Source organism: Psittacula echo, assembly GCF_963264785.1.
Source record: "Psittacula echo genome assembly, chromosome: 6".
In the NCBI taxonomy this organism is placed as follows: Eukaryota; Metazoa; Chordata; class Aves; order Psittaciformes; family Psittacidae; genus Psittacula; species Psittacula echo.
This window is the reverse complement of record NC_137743.1, coordinates 32,606,358-32,631,941: the sequence shown is the minus strand read 5'-3', so window position 1 is coordinate 32,631,941 and position 25,584 is coordinate 32,606,358. Positions and strand designations below refer to the sequence as shown.

Genomic DNA, 25,584 nt, shown 5'->3' with positions numbered 1-25,584 from the left:
CACAACATAGGATGTATCAGGTACGTGCTACTGTTTTTCTGTATTCCTGCTGCAGGGGAGAGTCAGGACATACCCAAGATTCTCTTCTTCCAGGAATTCAGTATTGCATTTAAGATATTTCATTTCACAGGAAAGGCAAACAAGCATCTTGGACATGGTTACCACAGTAATCCTTGAAAACTCAGACTGACATTTGAATTTTTTGCATAGTCTTTTCATCTTCTGCAAAATGGGGTGTACGCTATGTAACTGTGAGTACCTATGGCAATTCCACGTCTTTCTCTTTGATGTCCTAAGATCATAAGAGTATATGCAGACTGTTTTATATAATGGTTGACTTAGTGAGTATGGTGTCATCAAAGATAAACCTTCAATTTCAATTTCTCTGCAGCTACTAATGTTTCACTCTTTGAAGATGGAACATTAAATATATATCCATACTCAGTTTTCCTCTTTTTGTTTCTTCTTTTATAACTGTTTGTATCATTATTTTCAGATGTGCCCAAAATGAAATGGAAGCTTTTAAAAAGAAATTATTGCACTAAATATTGTCTAACCAGTTTGTAGCTGATTGTGCCCGGTGAAGGACTGCAGAACATGTGATGACATGAGTGTATGCATATACATATGTAGGGATCTCTGCTCTCTCCATGTTGTTCTGTCCTTTAGAAGAGAATTCATAAACAGTGTTCCTTTTTGCCTCTGTGGAAAAAAGGATGAGTTCTTTACTCCAATCCAGACAAATCTCAGGATCATTTTGTTAGGCTCAGAGCTGTGGACTCCTGGAAGTGTGCAGACTTTTAATAGTAATTTAGCTGATCCCAAGGAACTAGTGCTGCTGCTTGTTCTTTGAGAAGTTTTTTGCTTCTGTGCCACATGCTGTCAGAGGTCTTTCCTCTCTGCCTCAGCAAGCTTCCTAGATTTGTTCTCAGAAATAGCAGAACTGGTTTTCTTGAAGCCAGTAATAAGGAAAAGCAAATACAGTGTTTGCTGGAAGACCCCTGTACTGAAAAAAAAGATCAACGAAAATACTGATGTTCAAGGTCTGCCAGTCCTAAGCATGTAAAGCAATGTTTCAAGAGGTACTAACAAACTGTACCTATGGGCAAATATTATATAAAACAAGTTCTATACCTTTGTAAAACATGTTTGAAATGAAGTTCTTCCTCATAGTCATAGAACAAATTTTCAACATACCTGCTTTACTTAATTTTTAAAGTTTGAAAGGTCTTTTAATTTGAAATCAGGTGCAGATTGTTTCTTGTGTCAGCATAATGTTTACAAAAAAAGAAGAAAATCAAATGTGGGCAAACCCATAGGCCTTATCCTGTTCTTAGAGTGTTTTCTCCACTTCCCTTTCAGCTCTTCATATAAAATCTCACACATTGACTAGATTTAATTATGGAAAGTTATCAATCAACTTTACTGTGTAATTGTAGGAGATGTTTCTCTAAATGTCAGGTATTATCAGAGCACAGCACATTTAGAAGAACTCAGACTGTATAACCCCAAGGTTATATGTATTTAAATCTGACTTCATTATACAAGACAGAATATCTCTTTCTGAAAAGGTCTGTGATTTTTTTTCCTTAGAAGTTGCTATGCTTTAAAATCAGTAGGAAAAAAAAGCAGAGCCATGAGGGCCAGAGCTACACAAAGCATTGATATTGTATGTGTTTATGTAACAGTGAGATACAATACTGTGTTACTCATTATGCCAAAAAATACCTCTTCAAGAAAAGACTAATTTCTTCTCTGGTAAGACTGACAAAACAAGAATTAGTTATTTATTAATATAAAATCTTCCCATTTAGTATTGCATGTCACCTGGCTTGAAAGTAAATTTGTACAGAAATGTGTCCCTCTGAGTCCAATTTAGAATTACTTGGATCTTTGAAATGTCCCTGAAGTGACTGAGGAAGCTCTCCTGAGGTTGACTTTGAAACGAGGGAGAGCAAAACTCAAAACAGGCCAGAGGAGGCGTATCTGAACCACATCTCTGGTGCCCAGACTGATCATTGCATGAGCTGTTCCCACCGGAGGTCTCCCGCTGAGAACCCCACTGTATGCTCTGTCTTTTCCTGCAGCTGGCTGTGAACCACAGTGGGAATCCTTGAAGTTTTTTTTCCTGTGGGGTGCGTGAGCAGTGGTCTCTGAGGTGGGCAGGTCTCTGGTGCAGCACATCTTCAGATCTCAGTGGGCACAGAGAGTGTCTGCTAGCGGCAGGCTAGAGGCACCTGGACATCCAGGTGCTTGTGGCAGCTGGCAGGTATGGCACCATGGTTGCTGCCTTTTGAGCAGCATTTGAAAGGGCAGCAGCGATTGCTGGGGCATGGCATGTGTAGGTGCGATAGGTCTGAGCATCTTCAATAGAGGAGAGCAGAAGTTCAGCCTGTTAGGGGTATCAGCTGTATTTTGTGTGTGGTAGCAGAGCAATTTAGAACCTGTTTCAAAAGTGATTTTTTTTTTTCCCCCCCTCCATTTGAGAAATTTATTGTAAAAAGGACACCTCTAGGAGTAGTCAATAACTGAGTTTCTTCCAGTGATTCTTTTTCCCCCATGGCTTCAATATTTGGTTGCAGCCTACATTTTGCCTATGATCCACTTTGCAAACCTGAGTGCTGTTTTACATCTGGCTCTTAAATGACAGTGAAAAAGACATGCTGTATTCACATAGGATTCCAGCTATTAATGAAATTCCAGAAATTAATGAAATTTGATCACATGATGCAGTTAAACATTTAACTTCTATCAGAATTGTGATTCACAGGTGTTTAGCTGAGCCACAGCACATGCAGCACAGTTGCTATAAGCTGCCAGGTCTATAATTGCAGAGCAATATTTGTCCTCTTATTCTTTTATTTGCAGTTTATTTGAGCAGTGGCTAGAAATCAGTCTATTTCCTATTTTCAAATATCACCTTATTTGTTTGCTCTTGCATGGGCCTTGCTGGAAATTTGGGGAAAATGTATGACCCAAAGAAAGAAACAAATGCCCTATGCTGAACTTTGTACAGAAATACAATCGTGGAAGCAAGTAGACAAAATCAAATGCCATGGCTAGGGGTGTGAAAGGTGTGTATTAATTTCCCTGCAGATTGTGGGTAGATGATGCTTGGGAGATCACCCTACCTCCCCACCTGGCACCATGGCCATCTCTCTGCGGTGCATGTTCAAGTACAAGAGAGAAGGAAGAGGAGGAACAAGGAAGTTGTTCACTTTGGTTTTATGTCAGTGTGTAGTTATGGCATGGCCAGAACATACACTACCTACCTAGCATCTGTGAAGTCCCCTGGGGTGACTAAGTGATAGTAAAGAGTCATTCACAATAATGAAAGGAAAAATAATGAAAAAGTCAATCTTGATCGCAGAGAGAGAAGGAACTGCTAGTAGCAGTGAAGGCTAAAGTGTTGTCTCTTTTTCTTCAGAGTTCACAAGTGAGGTTAGCTGTGACCTGATAATTAACACATTTAATGCCAGCAACAAATGTGTAAGAACTTAGCATAAGATAGTGAAATAAAAGGTTATAATTGTGTCTTGGTCCTGGTAAATATTGCTGTAGAGAAGTAGCTGAGGTAACTGTGATTATTTTTTATCTGTGAAGACATATGGAAGATAGACAAGATCCATAAAACTGAAAAAGAAAAACAGTTGTCTTTCCCCAAAAGAAACCAAACAGGAGGTTCTGGGGAAATCTGGTGGAGAGACAGAGTCAGATTGACTTTTAGGGAGGAGTTATAGTTAAATTGCCTGAAAGTACCTAGAAGTTAACAAGGCAGTAGGTAACTGCTAACATCCATCTGTAAAGTTCAAATTGTAACAAATCATAATATCGTAGAATGGTTTGGGTTAGAAGGGACCTTCAAAGATCATCTAGTTTAACCTCTGTGCCATGGGCAGGGATCAGTCAAATTTCTCTCTGTAATTCTACAAAAAGCCTGGTGAGTAGAAAAGGAGCAGCCGTGGCGTTGCCATCAGGGAGCTGAGGCAATGTGGTCTAAATGGAAACACTGTAAGTAAAAGTACTTGGAGTACTTGGAGTGAATGCTGGCAAAAAATGGTTCACTGTCAAAAAAGGTGGATTTATGCTTCCTAAGACTCTGGCCAGAGACCAGTGATATTCCAGTGATTTTCCTTAATGATTTGTACTAGAACAAGGAGTAAATTTATTTACTTCTGTGGATTATATCAAACTGGGTTACTGGCAGCAAGGTTAGAATTGAAAGCTATATGAAAAAATTGGAAAAGTGCTTTGAATATGTGGAATATGATTCAGTAGCAACAAAGGCAAACTCTTGCAGTTAGTTGGGAATAACAACTATAGTAAACAAATACATGTAATGAACTGGTAAATAAACAAATACTGTATTTGTTTACTAGATTACATATATATACAAGTATATGATAAACAGTAGCATTGTAGAAAACTGTGTGGGGATATGGGGCAGGTCACAAGTTGAACATACAAAAATGATGTCTTAATATTTGGGGGGAGGGAACATCACACTTCAGTTTAAGCATGGAATTTTGAAAACAATAATTTAAGTTAATAAAGTATTGTATTTCCTTAGCCTCAATAAGAGAAGGCTGGAGATGTAAGTCTTCAGATATGTAAATGGTTCCTGTAAATAGTGAGATGATAAACATTTTTTCTTTTATATGCTTTTGTGGTAGGAGAAGTAATAAGATTAACTTGTAGCTAAGGAGGTTTAGGTTGAAATGAAGAGAAACCTTTCTAATTGTAAAGAGACTTAAAAACTGAAATAAATTCCTTAGAAGGCTTATAGAGTTTCCATTTTTTTTGTAACCTGGTTAAACCAGTATCTTCTGAATGCTTTAAGGGCAGCTCATTCTCTCTTGAGGTGAGATATAGCTGCATCTCAGATTTTTCTATCATTTTTGTATTAAGCATTCATATTGTGGATACTTAATCTCATACTGTTTAGTATTACAGTCCCCTGCTCACTCTGTTTCAGTGCAGAGGATAATCCAATAACAGAGAAAGTCTATCTATGCACATTTTTGAGACTTAACAAATTCCCTTTTCCTATTGATTCCAAAACCTGTTTAAGTATGATCAGAATATTGATCAGCTCTCCTGCATTAGCAAATAGGGCTGTGAGATTCCAGTTTCTTTACCTCACTGAGCTCCCTTCTTACAATAGCATGTTAGAAAAACAGATATTAAGTCATCTGATACAACATGAAGGAAAAACCACATCATGATTGAGAAAATTAAGTCAATAGGAGGAGTAAAAAAATTGCCAAAAGAAGTAATTCAGAAGATCATGAAGTAAGCGCTATTTTCCTGCAGCCATAAATGGAAAACTGAGTTTAGAGCTAAAATTCAGTAACAACAGTTCTTAAATTTACTGATGCGTATCCTACTGAAAAGTAATGTGCTGTGGTTTAAACCCCGCCAGTAACTGAGAATCATGCAGCCATTCACTCCCCCTATTCTTCCCTCCCACTCCCAGAGGGATGAGGAGGAGAATTGAAAGAATGTAAATACCACAGGTTGAGAAAAGAGCAGTCCAATAACTAAAGTATAATACAAAATTACTACTGCTACAACCAATAATAATGATAACGATAAGGGAAATAATGGGGGGAGAGAATATAAAACTCAAAGGGGAAAGGGAAAAAAACCCCAACTTATGCTTGCATAATGCAATTGCTCACTGCCCACTGACCAGTACGTGCTGTGATGTAGAATATCCCTTTGGGTAGTTTGGGTCAGGTATCCTGTCTCCCAGCTTCCTGTGCCCCTCCTCCCTGGCAGTGCATGAGTCTCAAAAGTCCTTGATCAGAGTAAACATTACTTAGCAACAACTAAAAACATCGGTGTGTTATCAGCGTTGTTCGAGTCGAAAACACAGCACTACACCAGCTACTACAAAGGAGAAAAATGACTGCTGCTACTGAACCCAGGACATAAAGTAGTTTGCTATGTTGATAGAACATTTGTATGTGTGAATTGTGATGTTAGTTTTAGGTGGCTCTTATTTTTTATTATTAGCAAATATTTAGTTAAAGTAAAATAAAGTTGCATGTGGAAAGTCCACCAAAGAATGTCAAGTTCCACACATTTTTTTAATTTCTGGTTTTTTTCCAAAAATAAAAGGTATTTTTGAACTCTTCATTAGGAACTGTAGTAACAGGACAAGGGTGAATGGATTTAAACTTAAACGGGAAGTTTAGGTGAGATGTAAGGAAGTTCTTTACTGTGAAGGTGGTGAGGCACTGGAATGGGTTGCCCAAGGAAGTTGTGAATACTCCATGCCTGGCAGTGTTCAAGGCTAGGTTGGACAGAGCCTTGGGTGACATGATTTAATGTGAAGTGTCGCTGCCCATGGCAGGCGGGTTGGAACTAGATGATCTTAAGGTCCTTTCCAATCCTAACTATTCTATGATTCTATGGGGGTTTTTTTTGTGGTTTTTTTTTTTTTTTTTTAGTTAGCACACAGCACTAATACTCAAGTAATTTCATGCTAATTTAGTTAGACAAAGAATCCTCTGTCAGTGTTAAAAAGTTAATAACAGCTTGTAACTTACTGCTGAAATTCTGTGGACATAGCTCTCTACACTTAAACCATTTTGTATAATGTATTTATGGGCTATAATGCAATACTTTGCTGTGTGGTAAAAATCTTTGAGAAGATGTTAAAAAATTAAATGTGTTATTAGTATGGAATAAAATTGATAGCCTTGCGGGATACAGTCTTGCTGTACACAGCATTGCAATGTCTTTGTCTCATCTTTGTATTTCAGAGTTTCAGTCACCAGAAAGGTAATTATTTGAGAAGCTCTGTGGTCAGATTAGGTGCAGTGCCCACAATGAGAAGACTGGAGAATTCTATTGTTACATTTGACAACTAATGGCGGTCTAATAGAGATTCATTCAAGTAAGAGTTATGCCAAAAATGCAAATGGAACTTTAAAAGGGTCTGCTTGGGGATACTGGAAAATGCAGGTTCTTCTAGATAAGAATAGTAATGGGCTCCTGGGTGTGAGTTCAGTTAGATCAGCTTTACCAGAATAATGCATATTTAAAGAATGCGGTTGACTGTAGGAAGCCCCATCAGTTAATAACTGGAATGGATGATAAGAGAGTTAAAATTTCTTCTATCAAAGCAGTTCATTAGCTGCCTGACTAACTTTGATAGGAAAGTGACTGCTAGAGAAAGAACTTGGTAGCATTTAGTTGCATATAACTTAGCTGTCTGATATCACTTACCCAATTTGAACAAATAAAAAGAGAAAAAAAGAAGACATATCTAATAAGGAATAAAGTTCTTAATAGAACCTCACAAATTCCTAAACCCCTAAATGAATATGCAATTAATCATATAGCTTGCACCCATATATAAACTAGCAGTAAGTATCTATAGGTAAATCTCTCAGTAATGCTGAGAGAACAATGAACTTTTTCACAAGTACTGATTGTTAGGGTCACATTTAATCTCAGTCCCAGAGCATTCACATGCAATCCATAGATTTCTGTGCTCATTTAATATTAGCTGGAATGGAAATGGTGCATAGTAAGGTCACTTTGTAGACTTTTGCTAAACATTTCTTTGTTTAATGGCAAACTGAGGTCTACACATGAAATAGATGCCTGAAATGGCTCTTTATGTTCATGAGGATAGCTGTGCTCTGTACCACTGAGGACCATGAAATTTTGTTACTGAATTCAGTCACAGAAGTTCCAGACTTTAAGAGTGCCAAAAAGATTACACTGCTCGGTCTCAGGCCACAGAACTGGATGGAGAATATATCTGCACACTACCAGAGGGTGGAATCGTATCCTTCCTTATCACCATGTCCAAAGCTTGGCTGCTTGTATTAGTCTGCACACATGGTTATTATCTTTGAGAGAAGTCTGAGTCATCATATATGTTTGTGTTTTGTTTTCTTTTTTCTTTTCTTCTTTTCTTTTCTTTTCTTTTCTTTTCTTTTCTTTTCTTTTCTTTTCTTTTCTTTTCTTTTCTTTTCTTTTCTTTTCTCTTTTCTTTTCTCTTTTCTTTTCTTTTCTTTTCTTTTCTTTTCTTTTCTTTTCTTTTCTTTTCTTTTCTTTTCTTTTCTTTTCTTTTCTTTTCTTTTCTTTTCCTTTTCTTTTCTTTTCTTCCTTTTCCTTTCCTTTCCTTTCATTTCCTTTCCTTTCCTTTCCCTTTCCTTTTCTTTTCTTCCTTTTCCTTTCCCTTTCCTTTCCTTTCCTTTCCTTTCATTTCCTTTCCTTTCCTTTCCCTTTCCTTTTCTTTTCTTCCTTTTCCTTTCCCTTTCCTTTCCTTTCCTTTCCTTTCCTTTCCTTTCCTTTCCTTTCCTTTCCTTTCCTTTCCTTTCCTTTCCTTTCCTTTCCTTTCCTTTTTTCTTATCTCAGCTTCCATATTGAATGTATAGATCTTAGAAGGAAAATAGAATTAAAGGGAGTTAAGCAAAAGTCATGTCAAATGGTGCAACATTATTAGTAACAGAGATTCTTTACTGACTTTGCTAAATTGATGATAAATTTCTGTAAGGGAGGAGATGCTTTGAGGTAACTTGATGGTCCAGATACAAACGAAACAAATTGTTGTTCTCCCTCTTGAGTATGTGGCCTATGTACCACATAGCTCTTATGACAAATAAACCACATTAAAAACAAAGAAAAACAAACAACCCAATGAAAAACAGGAATCAAATATTATAAGAGGATATAGATGTTCAAAATGGACACAGCTCAATGTAATCCAGAGAGTTAGAAAACAGTACAGCAACTTCAGATTTGGCTCTGGATTATACTGAAATAACCACTGCTTACTTTGAAATCTTAAGAAGTTTAATTTTATTAAAGTCCCATTATTATTTTTAAAAGGACACAAATGTGAATTTTACTAGGTAGTTCTTCATATTAAAGGTTCTTAAACATTTTTATAACCCCCACTACTGAAATTAAAAAAAGGATTGATCTGTTTTTACTCATTATGTAACCACTTTAGGTTTAATCATTTAATTCTGCCCATTGAATTACAAGGAAGATGAATAAATGTCAAATAAGCAGTTATATTACGGAATTTGCTTCACTTGAGTATGTGAGAGGAATATAAGCACTTTACACCAGTAAAATCACCTTGATTTCTTTGGTTTGATTATGTTTCTTTACTGTGAGAGGGCGAGGCACTGGAACGGGCTGCCCAAGGAAGTTGTGGATGCCCCGTCCCTGGCAGTGTTCAAGGCCAAGTTGAACAGTGCCTTGAACAACCTGATCCAGTCGGAGGTGTCCCTGCTCACAGCAGGGGGATGGAACTAGGTGATCTTAAGGTCCTTTCTAACCCAAACCATTCTATGATTCTGTAATCTTATGGTGGCTTTAGCATGTGTAGAATGGGTAAAGTTAGCAATTTCCAAGGGCTTACATATCTGATTTACAGAGGTATTTAAATGCCTAAAATGTAGATAAGCACCAAAGATGATCTTCAAGAATCATGATAGAAGTATGCATCTCACTGATTTATTGACATTTCATTGACTTCATCTGACACCTAAATGCAGGATTCAAAATGATGTGAAATATGGCCATGAGAGAACTGTTATTATTGTCCCTGCAAAAGTGTTCCAACATAGAATAATTGGTTGAAGTTATAACCTCTCCCCTGGGTTGCTGTTGTTCATCTCCATGAACAAGTAACTCTTTAGGATTTCATTGTGCAAATAACTGAAAATCTCCAGTTATCAATTCTTTTGTAGATATCTATCTATCTATTTATCTTTCTCTCTCTATATATACTACTGTCAATTAAATAGTAGTGCAAACCTCAGTTTACTGCTTATTTATTTCTGGATACAAATTGCACTTTAATGAACGAAGCAAAGTTTACGGAGATCAATACAAATGTTTCATTTTCAATCAATACAGTATTCTTGTCAGAGATACAAGTTTCCTGTAACTATCTCTTTTCAGGTACATTCATGTCACAAGTGGGAGTGGTTAAGAGGATCCAATAGTAAACTATTTTTATCAATACCTAGATTTGAAAGGCCCAAAGTGTGGATTGGCTTCCCTAACATAGGATTTCTTCTGTCAAGGATATTTTCCTTTCTGCTTTTCTTTGTCAGTTGATCTGCCAAAATCTGAATTTAGATTATTTGCTTCAAAATATAATCTGAAGCATTTATTTTGGGTTTAACAAACGTATTTGAATTCAGTTGTCATAGAGTGGCTGTTGAGCTTGTTAATCTTTACTGTATCAACCCCCATCAAAACTTTTACTTCTTTCTTGAACTATATTCCTTTTATTTGGGGTAGGCAGACGGTTTATGCACAATTTTACATTTCTATTTATACAAGTTTCATCCAAAGGTCACAGTTCCTATGTATTGCGGGAAGTTCATAGGCAGAGCTTTTTCAAAAAATAGTTTTGGTCACTAGAGTAGTCTCATAAATGAAAAAAAAAAAAAAAATCCCTCTGAAGATCACATTCATTGTCATGTTCAGCTCAATAAATACAATGATAAGTGCATTTGAAATCAAGCATGATTTCCAGAAAAACATTGCAAAAAGAATGTTCCATGTAATGAAGATCTGGTTTGTTTATCAAATTTTTTATTTAGCTTAAATCACTAGCTTTCTCACAAACTTTTTTTTTTTTAATCAGAATAGCAGCTCAGAAAGTGCACAGATGACCTGTTTTGAAAATTGACTTGTAGCTCATACAATGGTGATAAAAAAGCAAATCCAGCTGAGTCTTTTATTTTGTGTAGTGAAGCTGGATCATGGAAATGTTTATGTGCAAGAAAATATGTAGTGTTGATACTTGCTTAGCTGATGTCTGATGTGAAAGATTTTGAGCACACTTAGTGTAGCTTTTGCTCAGAGATTATTAGAAAAATGTGTTTAATCACTGGTACAGCATTATACCTAAGATAGCCACCTGAGGTTGCATCTCATAGTGAAATGTGTCCTGCAACACCTTGAAGCTGAGAGCTGTTCACTCTTCACATACTTGGCAACCACCACGAAACGCAGTCAGTTCATAAGCATGATGCACTGCCTTGTAAATCTTGGTTGCACAGATTATCAGAACAGGGGTTTAATGAAATACTTGGAAGTGATGTCTCTGGATGGAAATAGGGATACTAGTGAGTTGACAGATGGGGAAATCTATAAACACGATCAACAAAATTATGAAATATTGAAAGACAGGGAGGAAAGGTCTACCATCACAACAAAATTAATTCTCAGGGGAACCATATTAATATAAGCAATAACAGCTATACTATCAATTAAGCAGAAATATCTGTGACCTGTACTTTTGGTATGTTTTGTACCAGCCAACATAGATGAATAAAATATAGAGAGTTTTTCTATTCTGCTTGAATTCATTCTTGAAGTTGCCTTTTGATGTTTCGACAAGGCAGTAGGTGATGATAATGAATGGCATAGTTGCAGTGCCCTTTTAAATGTCTTGGCAAAAGCACAGTGTTAAACAGGAAGCAAACTGTACTGCACTGTATCAGATACATTAACACAAGACGAGCCAAAGCCGTGTTACATGGAGGTAATGGAAGGAAGATGTGTGGCAGTAATGAAGAAATTTTGCCAGTAGCCATTGCGAGGTACACCATTCATGGTGATATCTTCTGAGAGTACTTGATAAATAAAGCTGTTTTGGTATTCCTTAACAAGAGACAATATCTGATGCAGTTTAGCAAGTGGTCTAATGAGTTCTGTGACTGCAGTCAGAGCAGAAAATAGTTTTCTGGGAAATATTTAACATCAAGAACAAACGAAGTAGTTACTGTTTTTAAAATAGAACAAAAAATTTAAGAATATTCTATGAACAAAAAGGATGCAAATAGATTTTTTTTTTTTTTAAAAAGGAAACCCACCACCACTTTACCAGTCACTTCCCCGAAGAGCAAAAAACCTAAAGAAATAAGGCATTGAAGTATCAAGCTGACTCCTATATCATTGGAATCTGGAATTTGCTACTTCATTGAAGAAAGGACAAATAACCTTCATGGAAAGCCTGTGTCTAGCAATATAGAATTGCTTAGGCTGAAGGAGAAGGGTCAGCCTGACCCAGGTCATTGCTTAAAAAATGCTGAGGGCAGAGCTTCCTTTCACTAGAAACACCATTGCAACAACATAATTGAATCCATGGTGCAAGTGGATATAAATGGGGATTGCTGGCACTGCTTTGGCCTTTAAGAAGTAATACATAATCCTATAATTGAAAACTTTGTCCCAAAGCAATGCCCAAAGACAAAACAAGTCTGTGTGGTTTTCAAACACTTTAACTATCCTGTCTCAGAATTCTCTTCTTGTAGGTCTTTGTATGGCAGGGGTATCTTGCATCTACATTATGCAGGAGAAACTCATGCCATCTTTCTCAGAAGCAGCATTGCCTGCATTCCTGGCTCCTTGATCAAAGAAAAATTGGCTGACTGTCTCTTCTCTGAGTAGGCCAACAGGTCAGTCAGGAAAGCAGATAAATCTGCTGCATTTGCATCTCTCAACAGGGTTGAAAGGAGGCGTGTTGAATATGTGAATTCCTACAAAATGAGAGTTAGCAGTTACTTTGGTACAGAGAGAATGAGAGATCTTTTAAATTGCATACACAGAGTTGAAATATCTTGAATTAGATGGCAAAGTCTAGACCTTTATGTAACTGTCCCAGATAAATGTTTTAAGCACATCTTTGCAAAGCTGTCTTTGCAAATCATGCTTTAAACCAAGCTTCAGTCTCATGCTTTGAGGAACACTGATAGTGTGACAGACCTAACAGATCAAATGGTTGGGTCCACTTTTTAGTGAAGTATTAAGATGTGTCCCTTTATTATCCAATTTTTGTCTTCTTTTCAAGTAAGGACAAGTCTTTTTGGATATTTGAGCATGAAAGGTTGTTAGCCTGGGGCCTTAGGCAATAAATTGATGTTTCAGTGAAGGCAGTCAACCACCTGCACAAATTTAACCTTTTTAATTCTATTTATTGTCTGAAAATATAGCACCGGATTAGATGTTTCCTGGAGAGCTGAGTTTGGTGTGAGGTATTCACTTTGTTATAGCTTCTTTGAGATCACTGTGAAGTAGTTCCCTGTGCTAAATGAATAGCTCTCTTATCATGACCTTTTAATCGCTTCATCATGAAGAGGTCTTTTATTTGCTACAAGAGTCTACTTCATGTTACCCCTGTCAAAGGAACTGTAATATCATAAAACGGCCACTATAGAAACTAATACAGAAATATGGTACAATAAGAGAAAATTAGTGAAGGTCAGCCTAGTTGACTACAAGCAGCATCATGGCCTGCTAATGGGAAGTGCTGGAGTGGATAACTAGCTGTGAGCTCAATTGTTGGAAACTGCATATAGAGGTGATATTTTGCTTGGTTTTGTAACAAGGTAGTGGAACAGAAGGGAGCAATATAAGCCAGCTAGCAGGAGCAGCAGCACTAAAGAAATCACAGAGATAAGGGAGATGAATCGGGCATGATCAAAACTGAAATTTAAAACTAAAGATTAAATTTAGCCATAATGGTACTTTGGGAACTCACCCCTATGGACAAGATATACTTTTCATGCTGTCTTGACACAGGTGTAGTTTACTGAACATATTGGAGTTCACACACCAGTGCAGAACTGATGTAAGAAGGGGAGAAATCTAAATTGCAGCATTTATATCATTTGAAGAGTTTAAACAGGTTATCTAGAGAATGGTTTGGAGGGATGGAGTCCTGGCCATGTTGACTGCCTGAGCCATAAAGGTTTGTTTGCAGTACAAGAGTGTTTAACCACATAGATTTCAAAAGTTTTTGGGAAACCCGTTCATAGCTCAACTTACAGGCAGATAAATACTCAAAGTCAAGACAGACATACAGTCATTTTCTTATTAAAAAAAAAATAAAATCCCACCACAAAGTAGCATACAAGAAGTCCCCTGGACAGTCTAGCACCCAGTAATGCCATTAAAGATGTCTTGATATCACTGTGGGAGAATCCCAGAGAAGATGACCTACACATGAGAACCCACTACATTCTTGCTTTTCCATGTGGCATATCCACACTAAGCAATTAAAGATGATGGTAAGCAAGGTAGAGAAAGGCAGGAAGTTTGTGTATTCGAGTGCTTTGATTGTATGTCAAATTCCTGAGAAAAAGAAGGCAGCTCTAAATGCCACTCTGTCCTGCATAAATTTCCTTCATCTGTCCCAAGAGCCTGTGTTTTCCAGCCACCATGCCCACACAGTGCAGATCTGCTTACTGGTTTCCCTCCCTGCTGCCTATTCTCTTTTTGACCCAATTCTGTTCATATTCAGCCCTGTAAGGGACTCTGTTCTGGTTTGCTATGAATTTGTTCTGTCTTTTTATTATTTCTCTTTTGTCCTATCCTGATATTTTTAGCCCTAACTTTTTGTCTTCCTTCTCCAATCTGGCATGCTTGCTTGTTTAAGCATCTGCTTTCCCCAGCCCAGTTTATTTTCCATTTTCCCTTTGCATTTTTTCAGATCCACAGCCATTTATCTCATTGCTTGTCCTTTCTCCAGCTCCACAGGGTCTTTTCATCTCCTCATGTCATTTGTAAGCAAAAAGCAGAGGAGCATCCGGTATCTGCTTTCTTACTGCTGCCTGAGTAAGTCAGATTGTCTGGAAAAGAAAAGACATAATGAGACTTGGTTTTTACTTCAAAATCAGCCCATTGTATAGCTTGATTTTCATTTGTATCATCGTCATTTTTGGAGCATCTTCAGTTCAATTTTGTGCTCAGAACCTGGACATTTCATTTTATATATAGAATGTGACTTTAGAAAATATACTTTATCAACATCTTTTTTTATCCTCTTTACACATAATTTTTCACTTGAATCACCTTATGTACATTTTTGTAAATATCACCACATGTTGAAGTGTGTCTCTTCAAAACAAGGTGTTATCTTTTCTGCATTAGCCAATTTTATCTTTAGCAATCCGTTTGAATAAACACAATATGCGAGGAACATATTATCTTGGAAAAACTGAGAAGAAAACCAAGTCTTGGCTTGATTCTTTCTTCTACAGTATCCCAAAGAGCAAATTAAATTAAACTATCACTAAAAACTAAGGAGACTTGATGAAGCTCTGCCTTCAAGAATCTGTGATTTAAAATATACTTTAGTTTCAATTAACAGTTTTAATATGTGTGAACGTACTCAATCCAAGTTTGCCATAAAGGATGACTCTTGTGCCGGATTTGGGTTATACTTGAAGAATCCTGTAAAGAGATCAGACTGTTTAAATGATCAGGCAGTATTACTTAAATACATGTTTTTCAAAGACAGATTTACTATCCTCAGCTGCAGTGATGAGCAGCAAGAACTCTCAGCAGCCTCGTATTTTTATGGAGATAAAGTTCTGGCTGTGTTAGAATTGATATCTTCTGTTTCATGTTAATGCTAGTCCGGATCAAAATACACATGACCATTGTGAAGCTGCCTGCAAATCAGTTCAGGGAAAACAAAGTTTCTGCAAATCCAGAAATAATCATCAAGGCTAAATTTAAATCATACTGAATATGAGTGTGAGCATACACTTACAAATGATATGCATGTGCATGTGTATCAATATAAAAAATGTGCATGTTAGGCTTGAGTCTTGAGATTTACCAGTTTTGCTGTCATGTAACAATGATTTCAGTGAAGTCATACCTGGTTTTTAATGCTGAAAATGAATAAGCCAGGAAAAAAATCATATAAGTTTTTGTTGTAAGTCATCTCATACAAGACTCAAGAAACATATTTTACGTGATAGTATAACTAATAGAATTTCAAATGACAGTGATATATGAGGCTTTCCAGAGTAGCAATGCAAAACATTCTTTTTTGAATAATTCACTCATCTGAAGTTGTTACATATTCAAAAATGATTGAGTTGCATATCCAAATATAGGGTGGTCTAGCTCAGCTGTTGATGTAGAAGAAAAAGAAGTTTCAGCAGTTATTCTGGACAGTGGTTTGTATCACATTACTGTTTGTTAGATGAACTGAGTTTAACTGACTGTGAATTAATTAACAGTCTGCAGTGGATGTCTTTTTCTTGAGATTATTAATCTTATTGAGAAATTATATGTGGAACAGTTGAAGCTTTAGCAGATTTTCTAGAGGTGCTTTTGTGTTTAGGCTTCCATGACAGCTTTTTCTCTTATAGATAGATTGCATGCCTAGAAATGTCTTGCCTTTATATTTATTTTGATTTGGCAGCATATCATTGTTACAGCTGGCAATATTTCATACCTCAAAGTATTAATGCTAACCATAAATTATTATCAATGATATGCAGTGGTTCCTATCAGTCATGACAAGCAATTGATGTTGATTGAAATAAACAAATATGATGCTTTGCAAAGTTATAACCTTGTCATTTAACTTCGGTGCTCAAATGCATCCAGCTATCTTAGCTGATTAACTCTTTACAATTAGATACAGAACTTTCAGAAATGAGATATTCCACCTATGAAGGCCAAATGTTGCAAAAAATTATATAGAGATTTAGACATTAATATTGGCAAAGTTTGCCTCTAGTTTTTTGGTTCCACAATTGAGTAGAAGCAATAGGATTCAAAGATGTGTGGGAATTTGTCATCTCCTTATTATAGACACTTTGGTTGGTCATTTCTCTGAGTTTACTCTGAAGCCCATTGAAGAACACATTGGGAATCTCTGTGTATGATATTATTTAAAAAGAGAAGTCCCATAAGCTTTGTTTCAGATATAGGAGGTCAGACAGTACTTTATTCAAGCACAGTGATCATAGCAGTCCTTCCTAGCTGTAGGAACTATGAATTAATGTATCATTAGCTTCAGTTTAAAATTAAGGTAAGCTGAAAAGTTTTCCTGGATTATGGTGCAAATCTGCAGTTCATGAAGGACTTAAATTCTGTGCCTCTCTCTACTCCATATATAATCCATATGAACGTAGTCATTAACTCATGTTAAATTCTTACTGAATCTGGAACCAGGAAAATAACTGCCAAACACTACACCTCCCAAGAACAAAAAGTACGTTACTAGAGCATGGTGTGAACCATTTTTGGTGTATACCTCTAAGTGAGTTGAACTTTGATACCAATACACAGTCTGAGGTTTCACTATATTTGTTGCCATGGCATGAAACCAACAGAAATCCAATCTTTAACCAATATTATTTTCATAAATATGCAGAGTCAGTCCATATTATGTGTGTTTTATTCAAACTCTTCATTTGTAGTGTTAGTGTTATATTGTGGATTTATATGTCTGTGGCTCAGAAGTTAATGCTGCAGAGGTCTTTCTTTACTTTTAAAACACTGAAGCAGTGAATTACCTGAAACCCAAACATGGCTGAGTCATATTCAGTTGTTTCATCCCCTTTAGAAGCAGTTCCTGTGCTGGAGAACACAGAGTCTAGACAGGCAAGTGGGGAACATTTGAAGTGAATGATAAGAGTTTTAAAGAAAGATGGATTTAACCTGATAATGTTATTGATAACATTGACATTAATAATGTATTTAGCACATAAACTGCAAAATAGGTGGAAGGTTCATCCAGCAGCTGTAGTCATGCTACAACCTTTGGCAGTAGTCGTGCTCCTGCTAATTTTATCTTATTAACTCCATCACAGGTTTTATTAACAATGGTGTCACAAATCTCACAATCTAAAGGGAAGAGAAGAATATATAATTTTTATTGTTTTGTGAAAGTTCTGGCTTAGCACATCAGATACTGATCTTCATTGCACTGCAGCCCTAGCAAAGTCACATGAAAATCTTATGAAAAGGAAATAAGGAATAGAATGTTATGTGAATGTTGATCCTCATTTTTTGGAGAGCAAGCAGTTGCTGCTTGGAATTCTGATGGCATAAGGCAAAGACTAACACCCTCCCTCTGTAACTCATTTGCTTTCAGCAGACTAGCACAAAGGACAAAATTTGGCCACAAATAGTTTGGTGTTCTCCAAATGTGTAGCAGAATAGAGGGTTTGTATATGACATTAATGACCCGCTCAAAGTCTTTTCCCATTTTCATTACTGAAAATTAGAATTTGTATAATTTTGTATAACTTGTATAGGCTTTGATTTTGTATAGAGAGTGAACTTGAATGTATAGTAATTCGACTTAGTAAAAATATGTAATAAAGTTATTTATTTTAGCTGCCTCATTTCATGCTAGCTAAAAATTAAGTAACAAAAGTCAGATCTCTGCCATACAACAGAACGTTATAGAGCCTTCCAGCCTCCTTTCAGCCTTGATTTTTATGTTGTTACACTCTGTGTAGATACTAATTGCTGTGGCTGGATCAATGCAGTGCTTGCGGAGCTGTGCCAAAGCCCTGTGTGTGAGCGATGTGGGCTCATGCACAACTAGCTCAGTATTGCACTACATTGCACTCCCAGTTAACTGGGGTTTGATCACGTGGAGTTAGATGGATTGTGAGCATCTGTGGGATAGACTTTCCCAAAGTCAGCAACACAATCTCATTTTGTCTTCTGATCACTTGCTTTTGATGTGACTATGTTGCAAACATAGTGCATTAATTTCAGTAATCCTTCAAAAAGTCTCAGTAACCATTCTGTGCATCTGTATTTCATTCTGTGTCATCATGTGAGCGTGCTTTCTTGCATGAATGGTTGGTTACCTTTTAGCTCAGGCTTGTAATCGCCATTACTATGGCAAAGTCTTTTGCTTTGGTTTTGAGCATAAGCAGATTTTTCAGTAATTCTTAATTCTGCTTAATTCAATTGTAGAAAAGAGGATGAAGGCTAAATTCTACTCATGTTGCTGTTCTTCAGATTGCCTACAACAGCCAGTAGCTCCTGTGTCTGGCACTCACCAAGGCAGTTTAAAAACATGCTGAATCATTTCACTAATGTTATGAAAGATCTTAAAAGTGAGGAGAGCCATGGGTGAATGAAAAAGTGAGTGTGCTTGGCAAGATGTCTTCCTGTATGTTTCCACGATTCAGTGTAACCTCTCCCTTGATTTCTTTGTTCACATGCGTTTTGTGATAGAAAGTGTAACACAGGTTATTAAATAGGAAGGATCAATTTAGTTTTAGGTAGGCCTTTTTTTCAGCTGGGCTCAGGAATGTTTGCTTCTCAGTAAAATTGCTGTTACAGATGTGATGGCCTGAAGAGAAAAGTAAGACAAGATTTATGGGAAGAGGTAATATATTTTATTAGACCAATTGATGTAGCTAGAAAAAAACAGAAAAGCTTTCAAGCAAGCAAAACCTTTTCCGTGTCAGGCTCTCTAAGCTTTCAACTGCATAATAACTGTCTCATGCCTATGAAGCAATAAAAGCAGCTTCTTTCTCTTTTTATAAATAATACTGTCTGACAATCATCCATTTTTGGACAAGCATCCAATATTGCAGCAGTTAAAACTTTCCACAGCTAAGTTTGATTATCATAGAATCATATAATAATAGTTTGGGTTGGAAAGGAACTTATGATAATCTTGTTCCAACCCTCTCTGCTTTGTCTGCTGTGTCACTTGCTTTAATTCTAATTAAATCCATTAATTTGTAGAAGAATATAATATTTTTTCATTCAGACTAGTAGTCTCTTAAAATACTAGATTTTGTTTTTCATGTGATCAGGAGTGTAAATTAACACATAAAAGATCTGATATCTCACTGATGAAGCGTAGCAATCTCTATGGTTGTGAACTTTATCTGAGAAACTGCCTCTCTTTCCAAGTCAATGTACATGTTTTCGGATGAGTAGGATGGGCATGATGGCATAGACTGCAATTTTGGTTATTTTATGGTAGGGGAATGGTAGGGTATGGAAAAGGAAAATAGATGACGCAGGGAACTACAGACCAGTCAGTCTCACCTCTGTGCCTGGCAAACTCTTGGAGAAGATTCTCCTGGAAGGCATGCTAAGGCACATGAAAAACAAGGAGGTGGTTGGTGACAGCCAGCATGGCTTCACTAAGGGCAAATCCTGCCTGACGAATTTGGTGGCCTTCTATGATGGGGCTACAGAACTGATGGACAGAGGTAGAGGAGTTGAGGTCATCTACCTGGACTTGTGCAAAGCCTTTGACACTGTCCCGCATGACATCCTTGTCTCTAAATTGGAGAGACATCAACCTGATAGATGGACCACTCGGCAGACAAAGAGCTGGCTGGATGGCCAGCAAAGATGACCGCAAAGAGTTGTGGTCAATGGCTCAATGTCCAGCTGGAGACCAGTAACGAGTGGTGTCCCTCAGGGATCGGTGTTGGGACCGGTCTTGTTCAACATCTTTGTCAGTGACATGGACAGTGGGATTGAGTGCGCCCTCAGCAAGTTTGCCAATGACACCAAGCTGAGTGGTTCGGTTGATACGCCAGAGGGAAGGAATGCCATCCAGAGGGATGTTGACATGCTTGTGAGGTGGGCTGATGCCAACCTTATGAAATTTAACCATGCCAAGTACAAGGTCCTACCTCTGGGTTGGAGCAATCCCAGACACAGCTACAGGTTGGGCAGAGAAAAGATTCAGAGCAGCCCTGAGGAGAAGGACCTGGGGGAGTCGGTCGATGAGAAAATGAACATGAGCCAGCTTCAGTGTGCGCTCGCAGCCTAGAAAGCCAACTGTATCCTGGGCCGCATCAAAACAAGCATGAGCAGCAGGTCAAAGGATGTGATCCTGGCCTTCTACTCTGCTCTCGTGAGACCTCACTTGGAGTATTGTGTGCAGTTCTGGTGTCCTCAACATGAAAAGGACATGGAGCTGTTGGAACAAGTCCAGAGGAGGGCCACGAGGATGATCAGGGGACTGGAGCCCCTCCCATATGAAGACAGGCTGAGAAAGCTGGGGCTGTTCAGTCTGGAGAAGAGAAGGCTGCATGGAGACCTCATAGCAGCCTTGCAGTATCTGAAGGGGGCCTACAAGGATGCTGGGGAGGGACTCTTCATTAGGAACTGTAGTGATAGGACAAAGGGCAACAGGTTAAACCTTAAATAGGGGAAGTTTAAATTGGATATAAGGAGGAAGTTCTTTACTGTTAGGGTACTGAGGCACAGGAATGGATTGCCCAGGGAAGTTGTAAGTGCTCCATCCCTGGCAGTGTTCAAGGCCAGGTTGGGTAGAGCCTTGGGTGGCACGGTTTAATGTGAGGTGTCCCTGCCCATGGCAGGGGGGTTGGAACTAGATGATCTTAAGGTCCTTTCCAACCCTAACTGTTCTATGATTATATGATACTATTGTACTCTACTGCTTTATTTTATTATTATTAGTGGGAAGGGCATGTATTTTAAGTAGTCTCTGTTATTTGCTAGCTACAATACAAATAAATAGATAACTGCCTTAGGGATATTGTGTGTGAGATATGTACCCCATTTTGATGATAAACTTTTGAATAACTGAAAATATTACTGCAAATGCTAAAATTTTTCAGTGTATTTCATATACTGTCACCTTTTATCATTCTTGCTCAGGCTGAGTTTTTTTATGCCCTGTGAGAAGTCTTTATTGAACCTGAAAGGAGAATTTACAGTTATAGCAGCACTGAGAACTGCAAAGATGAGTTCAGAGTATTTGTGTCAGCATGGGTAAAAATGGAAATATAGGACAGTCAGTTCACTACTTTCCAAAAAGCTTTGCCAGCCAGGAGGCATCATTATCACTCTGAGTAACATGTAAAAAAAATATAATTGGTTCATAATATAGGAATTTGATAAAGGATGCCTGAGCATTTTGTGATTATATCTCTGCAAGGTTCTAATGCCATCATATCTCCTCTATTTCCCTGGAGCTGAGGGCCTTCATCCTGTAAAAAAACCCTCCTAGTGAGGTTTTCTTGGCAGCTTTTTAGCACAAATATTATTCTGCTTAGGGATGGTTTCCAAATTACCCAGGACAGACGAATGTTTCCTGGAGTATATTACAGAATTAGTTGAGGGTATTTGGCTAACTATATAGGACACATCGCTTTTCTGCATTTTGCTGGCCTATGCATCAAGTTCCATGATAGTATTTCATTTTAAGAAACCTTAGAAAGATGAAGACATTCCTTGAAAGGTAGAAAATAAAGAACATATAAAACCCAAAACACTATGTCATCAAAAAGTTCAGATCGTGATTGATAAGTGTGGAGTTTTTTTATTGTTGACTGTTAGCTGAATAATAGATTGTTATTTCGGTAAGTTTTGACTGCAACAATTTGTCTTGAAATACTTGTTTCACCTTTTTTTTTTAGGTTCTTTGTAATATAGTGTTTTGGGTTTTTTTCATATACAAATGCAGCCAACTTTTTCAGTGTTGAGCAGCATCACTTGAAAGCTAGTCTTCAGTTTATAAATTGAGAAAAGACTGAATTCGGAAGAAATATGTTTCAAAACATTTCAGAATAGTAATGATACCACTTTGGATTTGAATGGCAAAGACAGTGATTGTAATTTTGCTCTCCTCTGGTTGTGAAGCTCTTTCAAAGGCATTAATACTTTTAACACAAAGATACTAATACTTCTACATAAATATTTCAATGGCAATTTTACCACAAAGCAAAAAGAGAGTTTCTATGTAAAATATGAAGTATTCTTCTTGTTATAGCATATTTTACATTAAAACCGCAAAAAATAATTATTTTAGCATTTCTTGTTGAAATATATTCTTTTTTCTTTAATATTTCTTTTCTAAATACTTATCAGTCCTCTACATGTTACCTGTAATATCCTTTTCCCTTTTCCTTGAAGGGCGAGACCCATTCCTCTTTGCTGTAACTGGCTATATGAGACTGGCCCTTTAACAGCTTCTGGAAGGTGCCCTTCTGGATAACCTCTGACAGTGTACACCCTTTGCAGGAGCCACCATCATTTAACTGTTTATGTTCCTTTGCTTTGCTGTCTCTTACCTCTCTAGCAACATAAAACTTATAAAAGAAAGGAGGAGCTTGGAAGCCAGTGGTTTGTCTCATTGGCTTACCAGCAGTACTTGAATAACTCTGTCTTGATATGCTGTCAATCACATTATTTACCAAGTTATTTTTTTTTTCCCAGAAACCCCACTGATCTTTAAGCATTATGATGTGTAAGCAAGTAGTCCACTTCTGCTGTGTATATGATTAGATGTGTATGTATATATTGCATAGAGACATGATAGTAGATATGTTTATGGTAGTTATTTAAGGAAAACAGATCAAATTACTTAGAATAGAATGTTTTTTCTTGGTGTCTTTGTACTTCTGCAGCAATCCTAATACTATTATAATTTGTTTCTATTTCTGTCACAGTACTTCTCAGAAGAGGCTCATACCTTACATAGCCAAACATTTTATCATAATCTGTAACATAAAAAACCCTTAAGTTTGGTGCATTCTTATTAATACATCTGTGATTCTTCTCATTGAAGCTGTACTTGATGTTAGTCATCATAGATGTTGGAAGTGATTCTTGTCTTAAAGGGAAATTTCATAGAAGGAACATTCAACAGTTGCATGAAGTAGTGTTATTAATCTTACAGACATTTGTAGGCTTCTTTCAGCATCACCCAGCAAGGATTTAGGACATGCTAAATACTTGGTGTGTGTTGACAGGAAACTAATAATGGAAACAGAGTCAGTGGAAGGATGTTTTAGATGGTTCTGTTACTGAATGATGTCCAGACAAAATAACCTCTGAAACCCCTCTTATGTGTGATAGCAGCAAATTCCGATGGCTCTGTTCGTGCATGATTCTCCTTTGTCTCTTCTCTTTGGAAGCGATAATGAAATATTCCTGGTGCAGATAAAATAAACTGAAATGATCCGAACGCATATACCTATATCAGGGTTTAAGCTTTACAGCTGTATCTGTTTTCCGTCTAACTGTAACTAGCCTGACAGTGCCTAGACATATGTCCTTCATGTGCCAGGCAGAGTTACTGTAACTCGATAAGACATGAAGCTATAGCAACTCTAGTGTGTGTCACCCTGTGTTTCTTTCTGTCAGTAGTTTACATTTAAAAAAAAAAAAAGTTCTGTTAGTTCAGTGATAAGTAATTACCATTATCTTTTATATTCCAAGACCACAAATTAATTTAAATTCATAATAAAACTAATTAATATTATGGAATTATGCTATTTTCATAAGTGAGACATAGTGATAAAGAAAGAAGCTAGGTTAAAACCAATCATCCAAGCCTGGAAGACAGCAAAATGTCTATTATTCACTATCTGTATATAGACTGACGTTTGACTGTAGAGAAAATGGGTAATAGTTTGATTTGATTTCAGCTTTTTGGTGTGGTGGTGCATCACATTATACACTGTACCATGCTGTTCCCCACCATAGATCTTCTGGGTCTGCATACATCAGGCCTTGATATTTTGCACTTAAATGGCAATTCTGTTGAGTTCAGTTGACTTCAACAAAATTTTCAACAAATAAAGATGGCAGCATAAGACTGTGCATTAGATTTAGTTTTCTTTACCATCCATGAATCATGGGGTTTCTGAGACCAGAAATCATCTGTGACTTCTGATGAATTAGGTTTACTGACAAATAGGGATTTTTTTACCAGAGCTGTTGCATACAAATAATCTCAGGTAAATAAAAAACAAAACAAAACAAAACAACAACTTTCCCTGAATTTCAAAGAAAGTCAGTCAAAATCACACTGAAAGACGATTAAGGAAAACCACACTCAACAGAGCCCAAGGAAGCACAGTTTGTTCTGTTCTGTGAGCCATAGCCCAGAAAGGCGTTTGTGCTATACGTAGCAAGCAGTCAGAAAAATACCATAGGACCTGGTATCTGTCTGCATTTCAAGTAAAATAACTGTAATGCCTGTACATCATTTTGACCATAACTTGATGAGGAAATACAGGGAAAAGTGATTTATTTTCCTAATGTACATTATTGGAGTTTTCTTTTGGTTTTGCTCTGCTTTTTAATATCCTTTTCTTAAACAGGAGCACAGATTTTTCTAACGGGAACATTTTCTGTGCAGTTGTTGTACAGGTTAAGTATCTGGTTAACTTAATAGATGAGTATGTGTGTCTCATACAACATTCAAACCCTGGTTCAAGTTTATTGGTTATAATTCAGTAAAATCTTTCAGTCGTAACGATACTGGTGATCACGGGGATTGAAAGACCGACTATCGTAGTGGTGGTCTGTATTTAATCCAGTATTTGTTTTTGTAACTCTTACGCTTTCTTTTTTTGTCACAGGTTTTTCATTATTCTTATACAGCTTCATATGTGATTTATAACATACACACAAGGTAGGTCATGTTGTTTTTTCAATATGATGTCATTCTCAGTGGTTCTATACGTAAGATGATGCCAGTGTGTTCAAGTAAAAATGTGTACATTTTTTCAAGGGAAGTTTGGGAGTTAAACCCTCCAGAAGTAGAGGATTCAGTTTTGCAGTATGCAGCCTGGGGCATCCAAGGACAGCAGCTGGTAAGCACAGACATTAAAAATGCTTTGGCTTAATAATGTATTTGCTCCAGAGAGATTGAAGTAATAAATAAATAAAAAGCCTTAAAATAAGTTAAATATTTCTGCATGATGCAAGTATGATCCTGTTACACCCTTTTGGGGATCTATTTATTTATTTTTATTAAAAATATGTAATCATGCCTTTCCAGTCTAATCCCAATAAGCAAATTGTACAATT

At 37.0% G+C, this 25,584-nt stretch overlaps 1 protein-coding gene across 4 annotated transcripts in view; it reads left to right on the top strand.

Annotated features, from left to right (window-relative positions):
- The window catches only part of DPP10 (dipeptidyl peptidase like 10), a gene marked incomplete at both ends in the record, with an annotated part of 569,906 nt that overhangs the window by 468,266 nt on the left and 76,056 nt on the right, over positions 1-25,584 (top strand). For 3 of the 4 annotated variants that reach the window (XM_080621254.1, XM_080621253.1, XM_080621252.1), the window contains 2 exons: positions 25,134-25,186; positions 25,286-25,367. In XM_080621254.1, coding sequence (XP_080477380.1) covers positions 25,134-25,186; positions 25,286-25,367 — 135 coding nt within the window. Of the gene's footprint in view, positions 1-25,133; positions 25,187-25,261; positions 25,368-25,584 lie in introns of all 4 variants that reach the window. The other variant, XM_080621251.1, reaches the window with a different exon arrangement.